This window comes from Drosophila montana, unplaced genomic scaffold (assembly GCF_035044405.1).
Source record: "Drosophila montana isolate Dmon_TW-CO22-7 unplaced genomic scaffold, ASM3504440v1 contig_779_1, whole genome shotgun sequence".
Taxonomy (NCBI): Eukaryota; Metazoa; Arthropoda; class Insecta; order Diptera; family Drosophilidae; genus Drosophila; species Drosophila montana.
The window spans coordinates 72,880-93,125 of NW_026999075.1; the positions used below are offsets into that span (position 1 = coordinate 72,880).

The 20,246-nt window shown below is 37.6% G+C and overlaps 1 protein-coding gene across 1 annotated transcript in view; it reads right to left on the reverse strand.

The window, feature by feature from the left end:
• The window catches only part of osy (oskyddad), a 49,532-nt gene extending 29,863 nt beyond the window's left edge, over positions 1-19,669 (reverse strand). Inside the window, exons 1-2 of the mRNA XM_064698556.1 lie at positions 18,969-19,669; positions 2,653-2,915 (exon numbers count right to left, since the gene is read on the reverse strand). Of these exons, the coding sequence (XP_064554626.1) occupies positions 2,653-2,888 (236 nt within the window). The 5' untranslated portion in view covers positions 2,889-2,915; positions 18,969-19,669. The remainder of the gene's footprint in view (positions 1-2,652; positions 2,916-18,968) is intronic.
• Between the last annotated feature and the right edge of the window lie 577 nt (positions 19,670-20,246).

Here is a 20,246-nt window from a genome sequence, read left to right on the forward strand (position 1 = left end):
CTTTCTATCCTCTATTTATTTTTAAAAACCATTCAAAATCTACTGGATCCATCCAAAAATAGGCAATAAAAATACAAATTTCGCGCTTACTCTGTCTCGGGTTAATTGAGTGCATTGAAAATTTAATTCAGAGCTCTTAAAACCACTTTACAGAACAGATCCCAGTCAAGCATTCTCGACTACAGCACTCCATATTTTTATTATTTTGAACGCCTGCCACTTATTAGCCAACAGAATTTATGTCCTTTGTTTGCAGGCCGGCTGGATTTTTTATTGGGTCATCGCTAACTGATTGTCGTTATTGAATTAAAACCGCCGCCAGACATTTCAATCGAGCAAATCAAGTACGCTGAGCGGAAAGCCCATAAATTTGCCCCTGTTCAGGGCTGTTGGAAAAACCGCGTAATTTCTGCGTACTTTATTTATGCGTGGATGGCGTGATTTATGTGCGAGTTTTGGCAGACCGCAGAACAACACTTCAGAAGTGGGCTCTGTCACACTCCTAAGTGTTTATTGTCTATACTTGTCTTATTTGCCTATATATTTGTATGAGTGTGTGCGTATACTCTGATTTCTTGTGTGGTGTGCGTGTGGCCAGCAGGAAAATATAAAAACAATATAATTCATTGCAAATAAAGCAAGCAACATGCAATTATTTATCACTGTGGCAGCCGTCAGAGATGGCGTTGCTGATGTATCCGGCTCTGGCCACAGGCGAATCCCTCACCGAAAACCGAACAAATACTTGTACAACAAAACAAATGTCAGTCACCAGACGCAGACACAGACAGACAGACAGGCAGACAGCCAGACAGATGGGAGCTGAGCCGCGCCTAAAAAAGACCCTAAAACTTTTGGGCTTAGGGACTGCACAGTCTTTCTCTCTTTGCCTTCCTCTTCGTCATTTTTTTTTTTTTGTATACAGCACAACAACTCAAATCTTCGCCTTGGGCACGACTGACAGCTGGGAGAACTCGAGTCGGGTGAGCCGGGGCGACATATTTTGTGCTAAATCTTCTTGTTCACACTAACGCGCCGCTGACAGTTTTTCGTTCTCATTTTATATTTTCTTCTAGTTTTTTTTTTCACTCGCCTTTGTTTGTCTGTCTATTTGAGGCCCGAAGTTTCTGGGGTAACACTCGCGACAACGCATCGGCTTTTATAATCTGTGTGTGCGTGTTTTTTTCCACAGATTTGCGTGACTGTCAGTCACTGAGTCAGTCAATCTGTCAGTGGTATAAGTGGTGTGAAATATCTCGCCAAATGGTCAAAACAAACACCCGCCTCAAGGCAGTCGCTTCGATGAATTCATGGTCAAACTTTTGTGTGGGCTGCTTCATTCATGTTTTAGCTGGCCGTTTTCAAAGTCTGGCAACGCCGCAGCACGCTCTCTGAGCGCTCAGGCTGTGGTTTGTGTCTTGTCTACAAAACTGGTTTCGGTTTCGAGATGCTGTTGCTGCTGCTACTTTACGGGCTGTCACGGTGTCTCTGGGCCGACGTCTGGTTAAGTCATTCACACACACTCAAACTCAAACTCACAATCACACTCACACTCAATAACTCTTTGTGTGTTAATTTGGCAGTTTTTCAACTGCTGACATTGACCCACTTACCGTGTCGACAAAGCGTCGACGGCTTCATCTTCGCCTCATTTGCTGCTTGGCAACGCCAAATCAACAGCAATTCGAGTGTTAAATGCGGTCAATAACATTTTACCACACGCAGACTGTCGAAGTGCATTTGCATTTAGTTGTGGTTGCTGTTGTTAGTTGGCAGCCTTTAGGTGCAAGTTCAATCGTAACTACACTTCCATTTTGGCTGCGTTGCACACCTTTGATCGAGCAACCGAAATGTTCCTTATTTAATATACATACATATGTACATATCAGGTCGTTTCAAATATCGAGTTTTGTTTTACTTATTGACCCAATCTCATCGGTCGAAACTAGTTGTTTTCATGACATAGTCGGGTCAAAAGAATTTGATCTGAAGTGTGTTTAACTTGAACGCGTTTCGATATGTGTACTTCAAAGGTCAAAAACACTTCAGACTTTTTTATTTAATCTACAATTAATGTGAACTTTTTTTTAATTGTACTTTTTAGTTTAAGTTGATAATTTAAGCTTTTCTTTTTTATCCACAATTTTTACATGTAAAATATTTCCAGCTCAAGCTAGTTACTAATTATAAGACTGTAAGGCTTAATAAACTGTGGGAACATCTAAATTCGATAAATTAGAGAACTGGATCAGACCAGCGTTCTTAAAGCGATTTGCTCATTGTCAGAATTCTATAATCACTTAAATTGCAATAAGTCCATTTTGTAATAAACAAGATTTGCAAGTTAATCCGCACAAAACGAAAGATGGGCTCCAAATGCCGTTTACAGCACTACATTGCTAAATGTGATTAATGAGCTTTAAGGGCAAGAGCTGAGGGCCAAAAATATGATATTTGAAATATGTACATACATATATCATTTCATGATATTTAACGTAACATTTGTTTCCTTCAAATCGTAAATTCTTTGATTTGATATTTGTAAATATTTTGGTGTATTTATAATATGCGGGAAATACTTTATAAATTTTATAAGAATAGTTTAACAAAGAGGATGAGCTGAAACTTCCTTAAATAGTGAACTGTACTTACATGGACCCCTTGGGCACTGTCATATTTAGGCCATCCAACACGATATTTGGACTCTTGCCACTGCCATACATCTTATGGGCGCGCCTAACGCAGACGGCCTGCTGTCGACGCGTCGCCAGCGTCGAGGGCTGTGAGATGAAGAGGCGACGCCGGGCGGCCAAGTCCAGATCGCTGTTCGCCGTGGTCGCAGCTGCAACTGGCGCCGTTGGTGGCACTCCATCGGCTTCGGCGTCCATATTTTATGCTGTTGTTGTTGTTGTTGGCTGTAAATGACGATACAAATACAAATCGATGTGAATATTAACGTATAGTTGAAAATTGAAATAAAAAAATTTGAATTGGCAAACGTTTCGCGCAGCGCAGCGTTTGCCGCTGGCATTGTGCATTGACAAGGAAAGTGAATCGATATGTTCTAAGCATATATATAGATATATATGTATATATACATATACAGCTATAGCTATGAACTGACATGCCCACGCAGCAGCTCGCGTAAATGAAGCCAACTCCTATGCCCCAGTTGCTGTCAATACGCGTCTAACTCGTCCAAGCTCCAGCGATAGCCGTTCTTGTCATTGTTGTTGTTGTTCTTGTTTTTTTAGGGGCTATTTTTGCAAGTGCTGCTACTGCCCCTGCCACTGCTGCTGTTGCAGTTGTTTCACAGTTGATTAAACCAATTTTTGTATATGGCCAAGCTTGACCAGTGGTGTGCAGTTAGCCAGTGATGGATATTGCTGCCATGTAGTGGCAGCTCAAAGTTATTTTGGCTATTGCCAATTTTCTAGCTTCCAGTGAAATGAAATTTTCAAAATGGCTTCAACCCGTTGACTGACCTCCTGGCGGGTTATCAGCTTTTTTGCGAAAACGCCCCAGCATTTGCCTTTTTAGTTTCATTTTTATTTTTCTTTTTATTTTTATTTCCATTTTCATTTGAAGTTGACATTTTGCTAATCGAAAATGCAGCAAACAATTTGCGAATTGCGCTAAAGTTTCGCAATTATTTTTGCCAAACCTCAGGCAAATACAAAAGAAAAAATAAATAAACAGAATAAAGCACAAAAAGTATTCTAAGCTCCGTTTCATTTATTGATTTACTTCGCACTAACAATGGGCAGGCCAAATAAATAAAAATAAGCATAACAACAGCAAATAACTAACCAAAAGTAAACAACAACTGACGCCTTGTGGTTCGGGGCTTGCCTCTGTTTTGCTTTCGGCCTGCTTGGCTTTTTCAGGACCCCGGACCCCTACTTGGTGCCTGGGCCAGCAGCAAGAAATAAACTTTCTTGATAAATGACTTCAATGTAATTAATTTCTGCTCAGCTCGCTTGCAGTGCTGGCAAAATTGTAAGCACAAGTGTTTGACGGGGTCGAGTGGGTGGGTGGTGCGGCTTGGTATGGTCTGCCTGCTTTTGTGGTGCTGTGCGAGTAAGCTCATGAGCAATGGCCTGGTCAAATGCTGTCACTGCAAATGTTCAACTAGGAATCTTCCTGGCTGTCTGCCTGCCTGCCTGCTCTGTCTGTGTGTGGTAATACAAGTCAGAATCTGCCCCGCAGCATTTCAATTAAGAAATATTGTTTAAACATGTAAGTTGTGGCTTGGGCTAACTTATTGTTGCTCACACATGATAAGCACTGCAGAGTATTCTATTTGTTATATCTCCTTTTAACATAATTACATTATCTACTTCAATGGGCTATCAGACTTTAAGCTTAAGTGAAATCTTCTGCAAAATAAATACTACGCTGGTTTCTATGATATTTGTTAAAATATGAAAAGATAGTAAGAAGAAGTATTTCAAATTGGGCTGTCTTACATGACTTTTGTAAACTAAGATTTAAAAAAAAGGTGTCCTACCTACAATAAGCATTTAAAAAATAATAATTTCAATTGTGAAAAGAGTTGACAATCATTTCATGCATAAATTAAATTTGCAAATTTGATATTCAAAATTTATTTATTTATTTCGCCTACTCGTTTTACAAGTTGTTACTAAATCTCAGTTAACAAAAACAATTTGTTTTTAATAACAATTTTGCTAATTTCACATTCAAACAATTCACATAAAATAAATATTGCAGACACGATTTCCGCTACACTTCATTCACAATAGAGAATCAGTTAACAAAAAAATATAATTAGTTCATAAAAGGTGAACAACATCCGTTTCCGCAATTGCATTGCGACTGAAAACAAAGCAGCAGATAATCAGATCTTATAGATATTATGAACTTATTTGTTTTGTGAAATCGCACCACATTGTGGTTAGCCAGACTGTAGTTAATTGAATTTGCATGCAGTTCCCATAATAACCACTGACCTTTGCTAAGCCTGGTGGCTTTGTCGCTGGCAAATGCCTCCAATTAAAACTTTATTTATCTTTTGCTGGTCTGCTCGAAGAACTCCCAGGCTGATTGGCTCTAGTTGAGAGCTGGGTGCACACTTGGCACCACAGCAACCACAAATTTAATCAAACAACTGTAAAACTATGTCCATCCATAGGCAAAGATAACAACTACCTAGGCACATACAAATACAAATGCAAAACAAACAAACAAGCAAACACGTACAAAATCTTTGAGTGGTTGCAAATTGCAAGAACAACAAAATAGTAGTTGTGGAAAAATGTTTCAAAAAACCAAAAACAAAAAATATAAAGGAACGAGAAGGTGTTTGCAAACTAAAAGTGTATCCGAACTGGCAAAAGTATATTTTATTGTAATAAAGCAGCTAACGGCACGTGAACAAGCCGAAGGTAGACAGATCGACAGACCGAGGGAAAGGTACGCAGGCAGAAATTTTTTTGGTTAGGGTAAATCTTTTAAAGTTTTCACGTGCCTTGGCGCACCGGTATCTGTATCGGCTGCACAGATTTGTATCCGTTTTTTATAATCTTTATGGCTGTTGGAGCGGGAATGTCGCTCCTATGGCTGCCGGAACAGGTGCCAACTTGGCAGGCACAACGGAAATAAATAAAATCACACAAGGCTCAAGAGCTTGGGCAGGACCGTGAGCAGGGGGCGTGGCAGCTGTGTGCAAGCATGAAAAGTAAAATATGTTTATAAATAATATACAAATACGCATACACTCAAAGCGGCAGACTTACACTCACACCCACGTACACAAAGTTTGAAGTTCGAGCAACATAAAGAAGTGCAAATTGTTGCGTGCCGCGATTGTATCTATCGAATGCGAGCACACAAAGGTATTTCCTGACAACAAATATAAACGCCGCAATAAAACGAAATTCGGCAACAATAACAACGGCAAGAGCTGGCTCCACAAAGAGAACTCACAAGTTTTTGGGGGGCAAACAAAAAAAAGTTGTAAAATGAAATGATTATCTGGTGCCTGGCGTTCGTCTAGCCAGACCAATACATGAGTAAATGCGCCTACGCAAAAACACACACACACGAACACACCTCCACGCACACACCTAGATATGCCCACCTGAGGTATGTTCAATGTGCCAGGGATGTCTATGACAAAAGTTGCGTCAGATTTATCTTTTATTTGTATTTTTTGCTCTCCAGGTAAATAAGTCTATAAAGGCCGAAATTCGTCTGCGGCATGGTTTATTGCGATGCGAGTCACATATTTGTACAGCATTTGGTTTACTGCATTTATATGATGTGCCATATATTTATAGGAAATATTATGTTATATACGCACTGATCTGGTATTATGATTATGGTATCAACAGTAAATGTTTATCGTCTGCATAAACTTTAGTGCACATTGAGATGTTAATCATGGCACAGCTCAGATCAAGGATACGATTATAAGCTCAACAGGGTGACGGGTGACTGGGTTAAATTATAAGACAAGTTGTAAAATATCATTGAATATTGGGTATTTATATTGAAAGAATCCACAACATTTTTGTAAAAATGTAAATGCAAAACAAAATAAAGTAATCTATATTATTTAAATATAAAGTAATTGTTGAACAAGAAAATAAATGTAAGCAAAGTTTGAAGCATTTAGTCAAATATGTTAAGAATAAGATATCTTGCATTTCAATCCATTACGACTGCATATATCTATGTATTTCTTATTCAAAATTGAAAATATTCTCTATACTATATTCTATTTGGAAGCTTATTAAGTTAATAGTGCGTTATACTAGTAATCAAATATAAACTATAATTCACTATAAGTTGTGCGCTCGCCTTGCATCGTCTTAACACATGAGTTCTTAAAATTATCTGCCCGATGGATTTTCCTGCAATTATCTTTTGAGAAGGCGACGTTAGCTGGTTGAATGCGTGATTTGATTGCTTGGCCGAGTCCCTAAATGCTCGGCAATTTTGACCATAACTACGCTCAGTTTAAGGCGTATATAAAATGGGTCAATGGGTCTTCCAAGCGCACAACTGCAGACCCGCTTCATTTACATATAAAAAGCATTTGATGTTCCGAGAGCTAGAGTCAGGCACACAAAGTCTGCCGTACAAAAGTCACTTTTCGCAGAGTAATAAATATTTATATTTATTTTTGCACATACACGAAGATATTGTAACTCGCTCTCTCTCTCTCACTCTCTCTCTTTCTGTGCCTACATCTCTTGCACACTCTATTTGTCTCTTTGGGCCGTTGGTGTTGGTCAACAAAAAATTTGCACAAAATTTTACGCTCAATAAATTTAACAGCAAAATTTTGCCGGCCAATGCCAAAAAAAAGCGCTCATGTGTTAGTAATGGGCGAGCTCCAAAAGCACACGAGCACACTCATACACACACACATATATATATATATATATATATATAAGCACCAGAATTTCCATAATAGTTAGCAAATTATTGACCACAGCTCTACGCAAATAGTTTGTCTATGCTTGAGGCAAATGTATATTAAAATATTTTTCTCTATGGTGAGAGATTTCCATATTTTTCAACTAAGAATTTCACATAATTTTGGCTTTTCGGCAAAAATAGAAGGTTAGCAAGAGATCGCATGAACACAAAACCAAAACAACATAAACTCATGAAATAGTCATAAATAGGTAAACACAAAAATTCAACTGCAAAATTCCATTCAAAAATTCAACACACAATTTTCAGGCCGTAAAATTGCTCACATAATTTTAGACCAAACCCATAGGTTTTCGACGAATTGGGCTCATCGGACGCGCAAACAAATACACGCACACACACACTTATGTATGTACTAGTGTATGTATAGATCATTTGTTAGGCTGGTTCCGGGCTTTGGGGTTTTTGTGGCTTGCTCGTTTGCCAAGCACATTTGTATTTAATGAAGCCTATTTTTTTTCTCTTTGTTTTTATTATGGGGTGTTACCAACATGAGCCGCAATTATTACGAGCCATTTTTTTAATAAATAATCATCGAAGCTTTGTTACGCGGCTTGATTGAGTAAATAATTTATGCAATTGATATGAAGGTAAATAGCTGCAACATACTTTGAGATAAGTTAGAAAATATTTTTTAACCAGTCATTAAGTGGATTTCCAAATGCTATTTAAGCTATGCTTAAATAATTTTGGAATATATTTCCACTCAGCACATAATTTAGGTTTACTCAAGCGGATGACAGACATGAAAATCTCCGCTTGTCTATTCATAAATAATAAAATTGCATCTGGTTTTGTTGCAATATTCAACAAATTCTTTCTTTAATTTAACTTTTAATTGTTTTTAACCAAAGTTTTGTGGTTGTCTAATACTTGATAGGCCTGCAAAGTAAAGCGATAAGCAAGACCAAAACTTTGTGCATATTTGGCGAACAGTTTCGGAATCGATGAGCACTTTACGTTAAACATACATATAACAACGGAATTTAAGATGATATCCACATACTGCATTTCGCTTGAAGAAAATCTTTATAACCTTTACGCATGAAAAGAGTATCATGCATAAGACAACTCAATGTATATATTCTGGATTAACATCAAAAGCTAATGGAATCTGTGTGGGCATATCAGTGAGCTGATTACAGGGCATCTGCTCGTGAAGTTCTCTTAACTCGAGCATTCCTGTTTTATTTTCCATTGTTGGGTGCATATTGCGCAGTTATATTGATTACGCCATTTCAAAACAGAGCTACAAAACAGTTTGTGTTTAGCTGGCATGTTCTCAGCTTGTCTTTGACCTCCCAAATCGCCTCCCCACCCCCACACTCACACACTTTCAGAGGCGAGCATATCGTTTTCATTACATGTAGCATACTTTTATGCGTTTGGGCTTTGCCACAACGTTGTTAACTGCGTGTTGCTTTCTGATTATGCACAACACTAAACTACACTGAGCAAAATAACATGGCCATTTGAGCTAAAGTAATTAACGAACAATTAACTATTCATTTACATAGTTTTCGCATTTGTTTCATAACACTCGTATACAAGCTTAAATGTCTGAGTGCTGTCAATAAAATGAATGGTCCCTACACTTTTTTTTAACATGTACTATTTGCAATCCGTTTCGCATTTCTGACTGTCATCTCCCTGTTTGGCCTGACTCAGCGCAATCGTTGGCGCTGTTAATTGAAAATTGTGAATTCAAAATTCTAGTTTCCAGCTGCATAAGCCATTCCCACTACAAGTCCAATTGGTCAACTGTAAAATGGGCATCAATGCAATCGATTTGACAGACAATGGAATTTGCCCTGCATTGCGAAACGCAAATGCGGTTGTGCTCTATGGACCAGTTGGGCGGAACACTTAGAATCAGAGACTGTAGCGAGAAGCAAGCTAAGCAGAGAATAATTAAAATTTCGAGAGAAAATAATATGCAAAATATATTTATTGTAAATATAATTATTTTTTTGTGCTGTCGTCAACAACATTTTTAGTTTTGCTATTTATCTTAAAATTTTGGAAATATATTTCTAAAACAATTTTTTTTAATAGTAACTGAAATGAAAACAAAGCGTCAATTTTACTACTTACTAATTATCATATTTACTATTTTATTGAGAAAATTCCCTTGTGTTGAATTTTACGCGCGGTTCGCAATTATTTTTACATTGAATATTTAGCGGTCAGTCTAGACTATGTAGTTCCCTGTAAACAACAATTCAATGTCTTAAAGCAATAGCCGCACAACTATATACAATCAAACTAAGTAAGTAGAATAATGCTGTGGCTAATCATCTAGCCTCACACAGGTACACAGACACACACACACACACCGGCAGCTATAGCCTTGTTGCTATGTAACTTTACAAACGTTAGTTTTAATCGACAAACTGCAACTTTTCTGAGCTTGTTGCTCGGTCCGTTCAATTGAGTGATATGTGCACTTTGAGCTGCAAAATTATCAGCTGCATGCCAATTATTGGCTTTGTTCAGTTGAGGAGTTAAGCAGTTGATGCAACATGAAGCGTATCGACTTTGAACACTGCACTCGAAAGTCAAGAGAGCTTGATGAGCTCAGGGGCAAGTCAAGGAATCCACAACAGTGTGGACCCCAGGCAAACATATATGTATATCGGGGGAAAAACTGGCGACTTCATTGCACTTAGTCACTGTTAAGTGTGAGTGTGTGTGTATGTGTGTGTGTGCGAGGGGCTAGAGGAACCGGTTTCGTAAATTAAGCTGCTAATTAACGTGCCTATAACAGAACTGTCATAAAACGAAAGCCCGCAAAGGTCGCATATAGATAGCTCAGTCTCTGTGGAATAACAATATACTGTATAGTACACAGCTATATATATAAATATATGATTCGACGAATGCCGCCTAAACTTGACTGTGAATATATTTCTCGTTGTTCAGCGAGAAAATTTCTAAACGGGGAAACAATGGCAACGACATCAACAGCAATGTTGTTGGAATGTCGCAACTAGAATGCAAATGATTGCAACTTGTCTATTACAAAATGGCATGTAATTTATACGCATATTAGAAAACAAAATTCAATCGCTACCCCCTCTTGTCCGAAACATGCAATGGAATAATTTCAGTTAATCTTGCTGCTTCATAAATTTGAAAATAGCCAGGAATACATTCTCGAGTTCGCAATGCATGAGCAATTGGCTAGGGTCAGTTTGGCAAGCGGTTGCAGTATCTCTTTTGTAAAGGAAACAGTCACGTTAACCTTACCACGCCCATACACGCCCCCCCCCCCCCCTCCCCCACACACACACACACTCGCATACAATCTAATAAGAAAGTGACCAGGCACAAAGCCGAAATCAAACGAATTACAGCAGAAATGCACAAAACTGTGACTTCATTACAAAAGTATCGATAGTGGCTATAGTCAAGTCTAACAGCATCGATGCTGGGACTCAATATAAACTCAAAATATATTAGTATTTGTCTAAGGTGCTGTCGCTCGTTTGTTCTATGGTTCGGATTAGCGTAATTATATTTGATATATTACTAGACAATTACAGGTAGTTAAGACCGAGTTACTTGTTTCATTAAACGCCCATTGCTGTTTCAAGTTAAAGGTCTTAGTCTTGACTGTTAATTGAGATTGAACAACAAGATGATTTAAAATTGATTGCTTCTAGAAAAGTGAACTTTAAGCATGAAGTAATGTGAATAAATTAAGTTGTTATTACATTTTTTATTATTATTACTCAGGTAATGCGAACTCGCAAATCTTATTTATTATCATTGGGTATAGTAGTCTTTATTTAACATCCTAATATATTCAATCAATATTTCATTTCAATTATGAACTTGGTATCTTTTCCTTTTTCCAAAGACTTATACTTAACCTGACCGGTTGTTTTTTTTTTCTGTTTCGATTAAGCGATTAACGACCCGCAAGGATACCCGGGCTATCGTGTCTGCTAGTTACTCTGGCAACGGATATGTAGTATTTTTTAATAGTTTTACTAAACATCTTTGCCTGCATTAGACTTCATGTACTCAGCGAAACTTAGGAGGTCTGTAGTTCTGAGAATATGACTTTTCTGTCAACCATCAGCATTGTTCCCATTTAAAAAACATACATTTGAAAGAGGCATTCAGTCTTTGCATGACCTTGACCTCAAAGCCACCGTAATTTTCTTTAGATCTAACCAGCAAAAATCGCAATTATCCTTATTCTGCTATTTTTGCGCATCTCCAATTCCCGACAAGCTGCAGTTTTTCACACACTAACACGTAAACAGGCACATTGAAATATTTATGTCGGTGCATATTTTACAGAGACATTTGCACTTGACAATAACAACAACAAGTACAAGAGTCACTGCAGCAGGACCATGTCAGGGCAAGGATTAGCGGCAGCAGAGGCAGACATTGACGATGATGACGTTGACAATCACTGCAACAGCCGTTACAGCAGCAGCAGTAGCAGCAGTAGCAGTTGGGGGAGTGGAAAGAGCAGAGAAATGGACGAGAAGGAGCAACAGCCTCGAGACGCTGGCGCCGCCATCAGCATTAAAACATAAAGTGCAATGCGTCTGGGCTGGGCATGTTTCAGGTTACGCTTTGGGATTGAGTTTGCAATCGGAATTGGGGTTGGGGTTTGGGGTTTGGGTGCTTAGAGCTTGAGGCTTGGGGCTTGGGACTCGGGGCTTTTGGGGCTTGGAGTTTGGTGGCAGAGTTAGACAAGGACTGACATGCACATGGCAACCAAGACACAGACACAGACAGAAACAGAGCAGCGAAAGTGTTGTTATTTGTTAGGTGGGAAGGCGGCTCGGTCATGTATAGGCCCGGGAATAGCAACATATCTAAATCTCTCTGCCACTGTCAGTCGACAGACAGAAGTCAACAGACAGCAGCAGAGCACAATACAAGAACAAACAAAGCGTACGAAATGCATACATTGAATTTTTGAAAGAAATCTATCAAGTATACCCCGTGGCGGCTTGTTGTTGAAAAACCACGCATTCGATCGAAAATCAAGCCAAAACCAAAGCACTCAAGCAAAAGTCGAGACAGAGCAGCGCCTCCTTCCCTTTAGCTCGTCTCTGAGTGTGCCCACACTCCAGAGTGTTTAGCATTTATTTGCATATGAGCATGAAGGATGCGTCTGTGCGGAAGGAAGGGCGGAAGTGTGGGTGTTTGTTTGTTTGCGCTTTTGTGTGAGTGTGTAAATATTTAAAGGCCCCTTATTGCTTTCTTTTCGTAGTAAGCAGCAGGCACAGTGGAAAGTACAATTGGTTTTAAATATTTAAGAACAAAATACAGTGAAAAATTAAATATTTAAATAAATTTCAACTGTCAATATCAATTTGCATACTTCATAGATATTGGGTAACAATATTTTTGTTAAGGAATTTTTATCATAAGTTTAAAAATCCATAAATTCTATTGACTATTTTGTATGTTAATTTTCAATAAAACTTTAAAATGAAATAAAATAATTTTTACAAATTCCAATTGCAGAACGCATATCAATATAAGAAGCGAACGAGAGTCCCATATACAACTCAAAGGCCGATAAAATAAAATATGAAATTTATTTGCCGTTTGTGCAGTTGGTTTTATTTCACAAAGATGGAATTGACTGGACAAGAACAAACAATATTTTTGCAATGAACAAAAATAGATGTCGCATTTATTTTGTTGCTCGTTTGTCTGCGGCAATTTGAATGTCGCCTGCAATCGCACAGACAGTGATTTAAGTGGTATACACACACACCACATACATAACACACACACACACATACATGCAAGCAGCTGACGTTACAGCTAGCCAATCCAATAAAAAAGGTCATTTAAATATATTTTATGCCGTCGTATAATTCATTTACTTGGATTGCAGCAACTCGACGTGCATTTTATTTATTTTAAGTTTTATTTGTTTATAAACAATAAAATCTAGTAATTAACACAGGCAGCTCAACAGCATGACAAACAACATAACAGCGATTCAGAGTTGGCTTTTAATTGCCCACACACACACTCAGAAAAGCACGCACAGATTTTCCCAACAATTATGCACAATGAGCTTGAATTGTTTCCAAGGCTTTTCAAATTTTGCTTACACACATAACGTCCAACCAAATTTGGTGTAAAATAACAATTAACAGTTAAACAAAAAACTAAAATGAAAAGCGCTTGGATTGCATTTAACACAGTTTTACAGTTGAGCGGATTGCAATGAGACCCACCGCTGCGATTGCGACCAAGAGCGGTGCTTCGGTTCCGCTTGGAGGTCTCAGATTTCGATCGCTTCTTCTTCTTTGTTTCATATTTTGTGGCCAAGTTTATGCCTAGGTATAGTCTAGCCACGTTGTCTCAGCGCTTAGCCAGGGTTTGTTTGCACTCTTGCGGCTCTGGTGAGTAATCGCAAACTTATGTAGTCTCTTTTTATACCCCGTATGATAAAATTGTTAGAATGAAATTAGACTCTAATTCTTAAAATATATATGTACTTATTACTTATTTTTCAAAAGGACCAGTCGGGAAGACCGATTAAACCAACTATTAGTTCGTCCGCCTTTCGACCAATCTACAAAGCTATTAGAGATAAATTCTTGCTAATATTTTTCATATTTTTTGCTGTCCGCAATTCAAGAATCCAAAGAAAGTGACCCAAGTTGCGATAATCAATTGTGTCTTAAGCTTCATAAATTTATTATATGTTCTTATAAATACCAAATTACCACCCCAACTGGCTACAGGGTATTCTCAAGTTTATTGTTTGTTTGTTTAAGGCTATCTTTGACCATTAGTCGCTTTTGATTGCTTGAGTGGGACAACTTCAAGCATTCAGCCCTTGAAGAAGTCATTAACTGGAAATATTAATTTTGATTTGTTTTTCGCCTGATTTAGTTACTAGTATACCTTTCACTGAGTAAGCTATATTTTCAATCCCAAAGGTTATTTGATTATTTAAATAAAATCACAGCGCTTGGAGCCTCACTTTATTTTTACGCATATAATATGGACCTCAAGGTAGCAATAAAAAATCGCAGACAACCTTTTAAAATAGTATGCAAATAAGGCGGAATACCCTGCGAAAAAATGCGCTGCAGTGCCAAATGAAAATCGGCTACATATGCCTGTCTATATGCAAATATTACTCTTACATATGTATGCAAACATTTGGCAATTACTCGACTTTGTTGTGGGTGGTTTTGTTGTTGTTGTTGTTGCTGTTGTTGGTCTGGTTGCCGCCCTGCGGCTGCGTCAGTTGTTTGCCTATTTGCAGATACAAATTCACTGTGAAGAGAGTGAAAAAAAGAGTCCAATTCACATTTTTTGGGAATTTTCAATTTAAATTGTGATTAAATTTTGCTCGCCCCAATGCAAAAGTCGCTGCCCTCTCTCGCACACTCTGCATATTTCCAGATATATATTTATTGATATCGCGCATTATGCGCAGACTTCAGCCGAGTGTGTGTAAAATCCTGTCTAGGCTTTGTCCTATTTCCTGCCTCACATTTTGCTTACTTTTGCCTCGGCTGCTATTTGTCATGCAAATTTATTTTCGATTACTTGTTACCAAAGATTTGCTTCAGATTATGCAAATGTGTCAAACGTAAAACTCACACACACACACATACACGCGTGCACATTTAGGCGTGGGCGTGGCATTTTGCATGCGTATCGGGGCGCCTCATCGCTGCCTTACAAGTGGCTTATTACTCTTAGTGGTTGTCGTTGTCGCATAAATGCAAAAACTTTGCATATTTTCATGAACATTTTGCGAAACGACTTTCGTATATTTAGGCATAAAAAAATATGACTTGGAAAATCTATTTTCGCATTCACTGATTGTTTATCGCTCAGGCTATTGATTCCGCATTGAATTGGGACTGGGGCGTCCTTTATTTTGCCATTTCACACATTCGCACACAGTCCTTAGTCTTTAATATACATTTGCATAATTTGAGGTGGAGCAATTCCGAGCATTGAACGTTATTCGGTATTATACAGCCTCACTAAATGGAAAATGATTTGTATTAATATTTATTGGGGACAACATCAAAGAAAAAATAGTTGGAGAAATTGTTTTGAAAAATTATACTAAGCATCTTGGGAATTGCGTGAAAATTGAATATTTGACAGACTTTTGTAGTATAAAATAAACATAAGTTAATGGTCGTATGTAAATTCTCTTAACAATATCTTAGTTATTTTATCCGTATTAATATCAGCTAAGACCTTTTTCTGAAATTATTTCTCTCTGCTTTGCAATTTTTAATATTGGACTCCCCTTTTTTTGATATTAAAGCAATTTAAAGAAAACCGAATAAATAAATTAATTTTATAATTGGACACATTTCATAAAATGCAATTTGGTTTCGTGCGTCCGTCAGGAAAAAATGCATTTATTTGTATTATTATTATATATATTTATTTGTACCTGTTGTTTTGTTTTATTTTATATCTGCTTGACCGTTTTTATTAGCGGTCACCTTTGGACGCTGTCATTTTTATAAATTGTATGTGTGGTCTTTATAATTGAATAATTACATACACATGTATGCGTTAAAATTGTTATCTCTTTTGTATTTTGGTCTCTTTTTAACGGGTTAACTCTGTTTGTATAGCTTGTAAATCAATTCCCATTACAATGCCACCCGTTTGGCAGCAAATAAAACAAATGAACAAAACGTTGAATAACCTTTAGAAACTGAATGAAAATCGTACCGGCAAATATGTTGACAGCCCGTGCAAATTGTTGTCAGTGTGCAAAAATAAAAGTTCGAACTGAAGTGTAGAAATTAAAAAAAAGATATATATATATAAATAAGTTTTAGCTGCATTCCATTAATTGCAATTCAAGAGCCCGCACAAATGCCAAATGCTAAATGCATTTTATTGCAATTGGCGCTTTCGAATTACTATGAAAACAGTCAGACGGCAAATGAATGCACATGCGAATAGTAACGAACTAATTAAAAATTTTGATGCTGCAATTAGCTGCTGACAATTACCAAAAATAATTTCAATTTACCTCAACGAAGCTAAATAATAGAAAAGAATTAAAGGTAACATTTAAAATATCAGTTTTTTTGACACTAAACTTTTTCTGTAGTTTGTGCAGTTTGTTCTTTAATGTTCTTTTTTTTTTTTTATTTAACACATTATGGTGGCACAAAAAACTATATTTTAAATAAGATTTTTTTATTTCTCTCTGAATGCCAGCCCAGCCCTGCCAACCAGCTGGCAGTAAAAATTTAAATGCATTGCCACAACAATGATTTTTTTTAACGGACGTTCAAATTACTATGTAAATAACGCAATTAAAAAGTATCGATGCATCGCATAATCAACATAAATTTCACATCAGAGTGACTTGTAAATTGCAAAGTTGTTTCGTTATACTTAAGTCCCGCGATGACAAAATATCGGTGCAATAAATTAAAATCAAAATTCATAACAAACAAAAGGCAAGTATTTTGCGGTTGCTTTTATTTTTTCTCCGTTCTTATCGAGCCATAATGCTTAACATTTTATTAAGTGACTCAGTCAAAGCTATAAGCATTTTTCTGCAATTCATGGCAAATAATTAAATGACCAAGTCCAATGCCAAAGGGAGCCGGAAAACCAGCAACAGCTAGTGGTCAAGAGAGAACAGGGAAGCTGACCGACGAATGAATATTCTTTCCGCCTCTTACTTTTAAATTGTTTCGTATTCAGTTGCGATTTGTTATTGTGTTATGCAATTTATAAAGAAGTGGGGATTGGTTTTCGTAAATATTATTATAATATTTGTAATCTATAATGCTTGCACCTTTCAAAACATTGTGATTGTTAAGATCAACATCGACCTAAAAAGTTCAACATTAACTTAAGATTAAGGATAAGGTTTGTGTAGGGTATGCATAATATCGTTTTTATGATTTTGCCCATCAAGATAATATAGTATTCTTGATGTATTCCGAAACGTGTTTTTCAATGCGTAACACATTATGTGGCAATAATATTATGTACCTTACCACCGCCTTCACCCCGCCAACACGACGAAACACATGAAATACACTTAACACACACTCAACTGCACAAATGCCGCAAAATCGTTACGAAATTATTTAATTAAATTAGTCTGGAATAATGCGAATATAACGGTACTTAAATTTGCGTTCTTTAATTTTTACCTTTTTTTTTTGGGGTGGCTTTTGTGTGCGTGAAAAATGCTTCTGTTTTTTTAATTCATTTTCGAAATGCCATAAACAAAGGGCAAATGAGCTAAGTGAGCAGCCAGCAATGGGCCAAGCTGTGTTTTGCGGATTTAATAGAGCCAAGTAACGTGGTTGTCGCAACTGCTGTTGTTGTAGTTTTTGTTGTTGTTATTGTTGCTGTTGTTACAGTAGTTGCTCTCATTGTTGCGGTTTTTGTGTAAACCAAAAGGTTAAGTGGCGTATTTAAAGCAACGAATTAAATCATTATAAATCACCACGGGACAAGCGAAAGCAGAGATAAAAACGCTTGACCAGGCCAAAGCATTTGTGGAGAGTTCAAGGTCTGGCAACGACCTTTCAAGAGGTGATCAGCCTAAAAAGTCATAACATTCAGAGATACCTGTTAAAAATCATGTAATGACCATATCAAATTGCACTATTTCCGTTTGGCATGTTCGTTGTTCAGTTTTACCAACTAGATTCATCTATATAAAGCGGAAAAGTTTCATTATTTAGATACCTTGACTGGGTCACAATACCCTTCGCAGAGATACAAATCAAGCTACACGCATACCCATGACAATAGCTGGCTTATTCATAACAAAAACCCGGCAACAACAAGAAGCTGTAGCATTAAAAATGAAACAAGTTGTTGTGTTCGAAGCGCATGAGCTGTACTTAGAAATACCCTGTGCAAGGTATTTACTTGCGTAGAGCCAGGGTGACGTATTTGATTTTAAATGTACTTGTTTGAATGAATTTCCAGAGGATTTTTTAAAACGGCATACATACAAAATGTGGTAGCTATACCTGAATTGAAATAATTGAAGAGCCGGTAAGAGCAATAGAAACGATTTTTATTAATTTGCGTATTTTTTGATAACAGAAGATAATCAATTTTGTTTCTGTTATAAATACTTTCAATAAATCGAAAAATAATCTCTTAATCCCATTTTGTGTACAGGGTATCAGAGCGTCAGCAGCAAGCGCAACAATAACAACAACAAAAAAATGGCTTAAGAAGCAGCAAGCTCTGCGCTGTTGTTGGATGTCTTCGACTTCAGGTGAAGCTTCAGCTGAGTTTGCATTTTGAAGCGGTTGCTGTTGACCTTGGGCTGCATAAATCGAATTGGAGCAGGTCGTTGCCGAAGCTGCTGCTGCCGGCGCTGTTGTTGTTGTTGTTGTTGCTGCTGCTGCTGCTGTGCATTAACATTTTTGCGGTTGATATCATCCTTGAGATTGCGCTGCAATTTCGCAAGGCCTGCGCCCTTTTACAATTATAATGAGGTTTGGGTTTTTGCGGTCTCTTACCTGTTCTTAAAGTTGCGGCTGTTGGTGTTGCGTTTGTTGCTGATGCAAGTGTTGCTATTGTTGTAGCTGTTGCTGTAGTTAAAGTTTTGCACACAAAATGTAAACAAAATACTTGTATTGTTGTTGTTGTTGTTGCTGTCGTCGCTGAATAAGTTTGGCGCGTTTGCGTTTGCAAAATCAACAAACGTAAAGAACACGTTTGCTTTTAGTTAACCTGTTTTGGCAATGCCCAAAGATTGCGATTGAGCAAAGATTGAGACAGACACACACACACACACATGCACATACATAGATACACCAATACACGTATACAAACTAGACAAACTTTGCGCATGCGAAATGTGAGCGTTGTCTGAGCGGTTGTTGTTTTTGTTGTTATTCTTGTTGTTGCTGCTGCTGTTCGCTGATTTTTGTGTCTTTTACTCGCACAATTAGCCAACAACTAAAGCCACAGAGTGAGCCACAATGAACAAATCGTAAAGACACAACAGTTACTTAACTTGCTTCGTTCACTGGCCAATCGACGCGTTCTAGTAACTTTTAATTTTGATCGTTTGCACCTGTCATTTATCGTTGACGGTCGATTTTATTAAATTCGATTTGAATTTATTTTTGTAAGCCGCCTGCTCAGCGAATTCTCTTTAGCCCGTTGCTCGAAACGTTTCCGCGTGCTGTTACCAGAGCCACCGACGAATGTAAACTGAATATCAAACCGAACGCTTATTTGCGCTGACAGATCGCCAGTTAGGCTAGAGCAGCCGCGCAGTCGACGTCGACGTCTTCGTCGCCGTCAGCGTCGGCGTCGTTGTCTTAAAGTTGTCTAAACGGCCCGTCCAAAAGATCAATCTGTAAGTGGTCTGGTCTACCTTTTGCGGCGGCTAAACAGTTGCTTAGCTTTTTGGAAGAGTTTTATTCTGCGGGTGCGTGTCACGACTAAAGCAGCTGATCGAGCTTTTATGTGTGCGAGAGAGATGGAGAGAGTGACCGAGGGTAATGCCTTTCAAGCTTTGATCATTTAAGCAAGCTTCAGCACTGCGCGTGATTGTTGTCTACACTAAGAAACTATGCTGGAAATATGTTGGGGTAAAAAATCACTGTAACGTATATAAATTACTTTCTATTTGATTTCATTAAATTTCATATTAAACTTGTGGGTTCTCGGGAAAAGAAAATAATATACTAATATATCAAGACAAAAATGATAGCCACAAATTTATATTAGAGTCACGAAGTATATAACGCAGATAGAGGCATCTGCGACCTATAATAATTATTCCT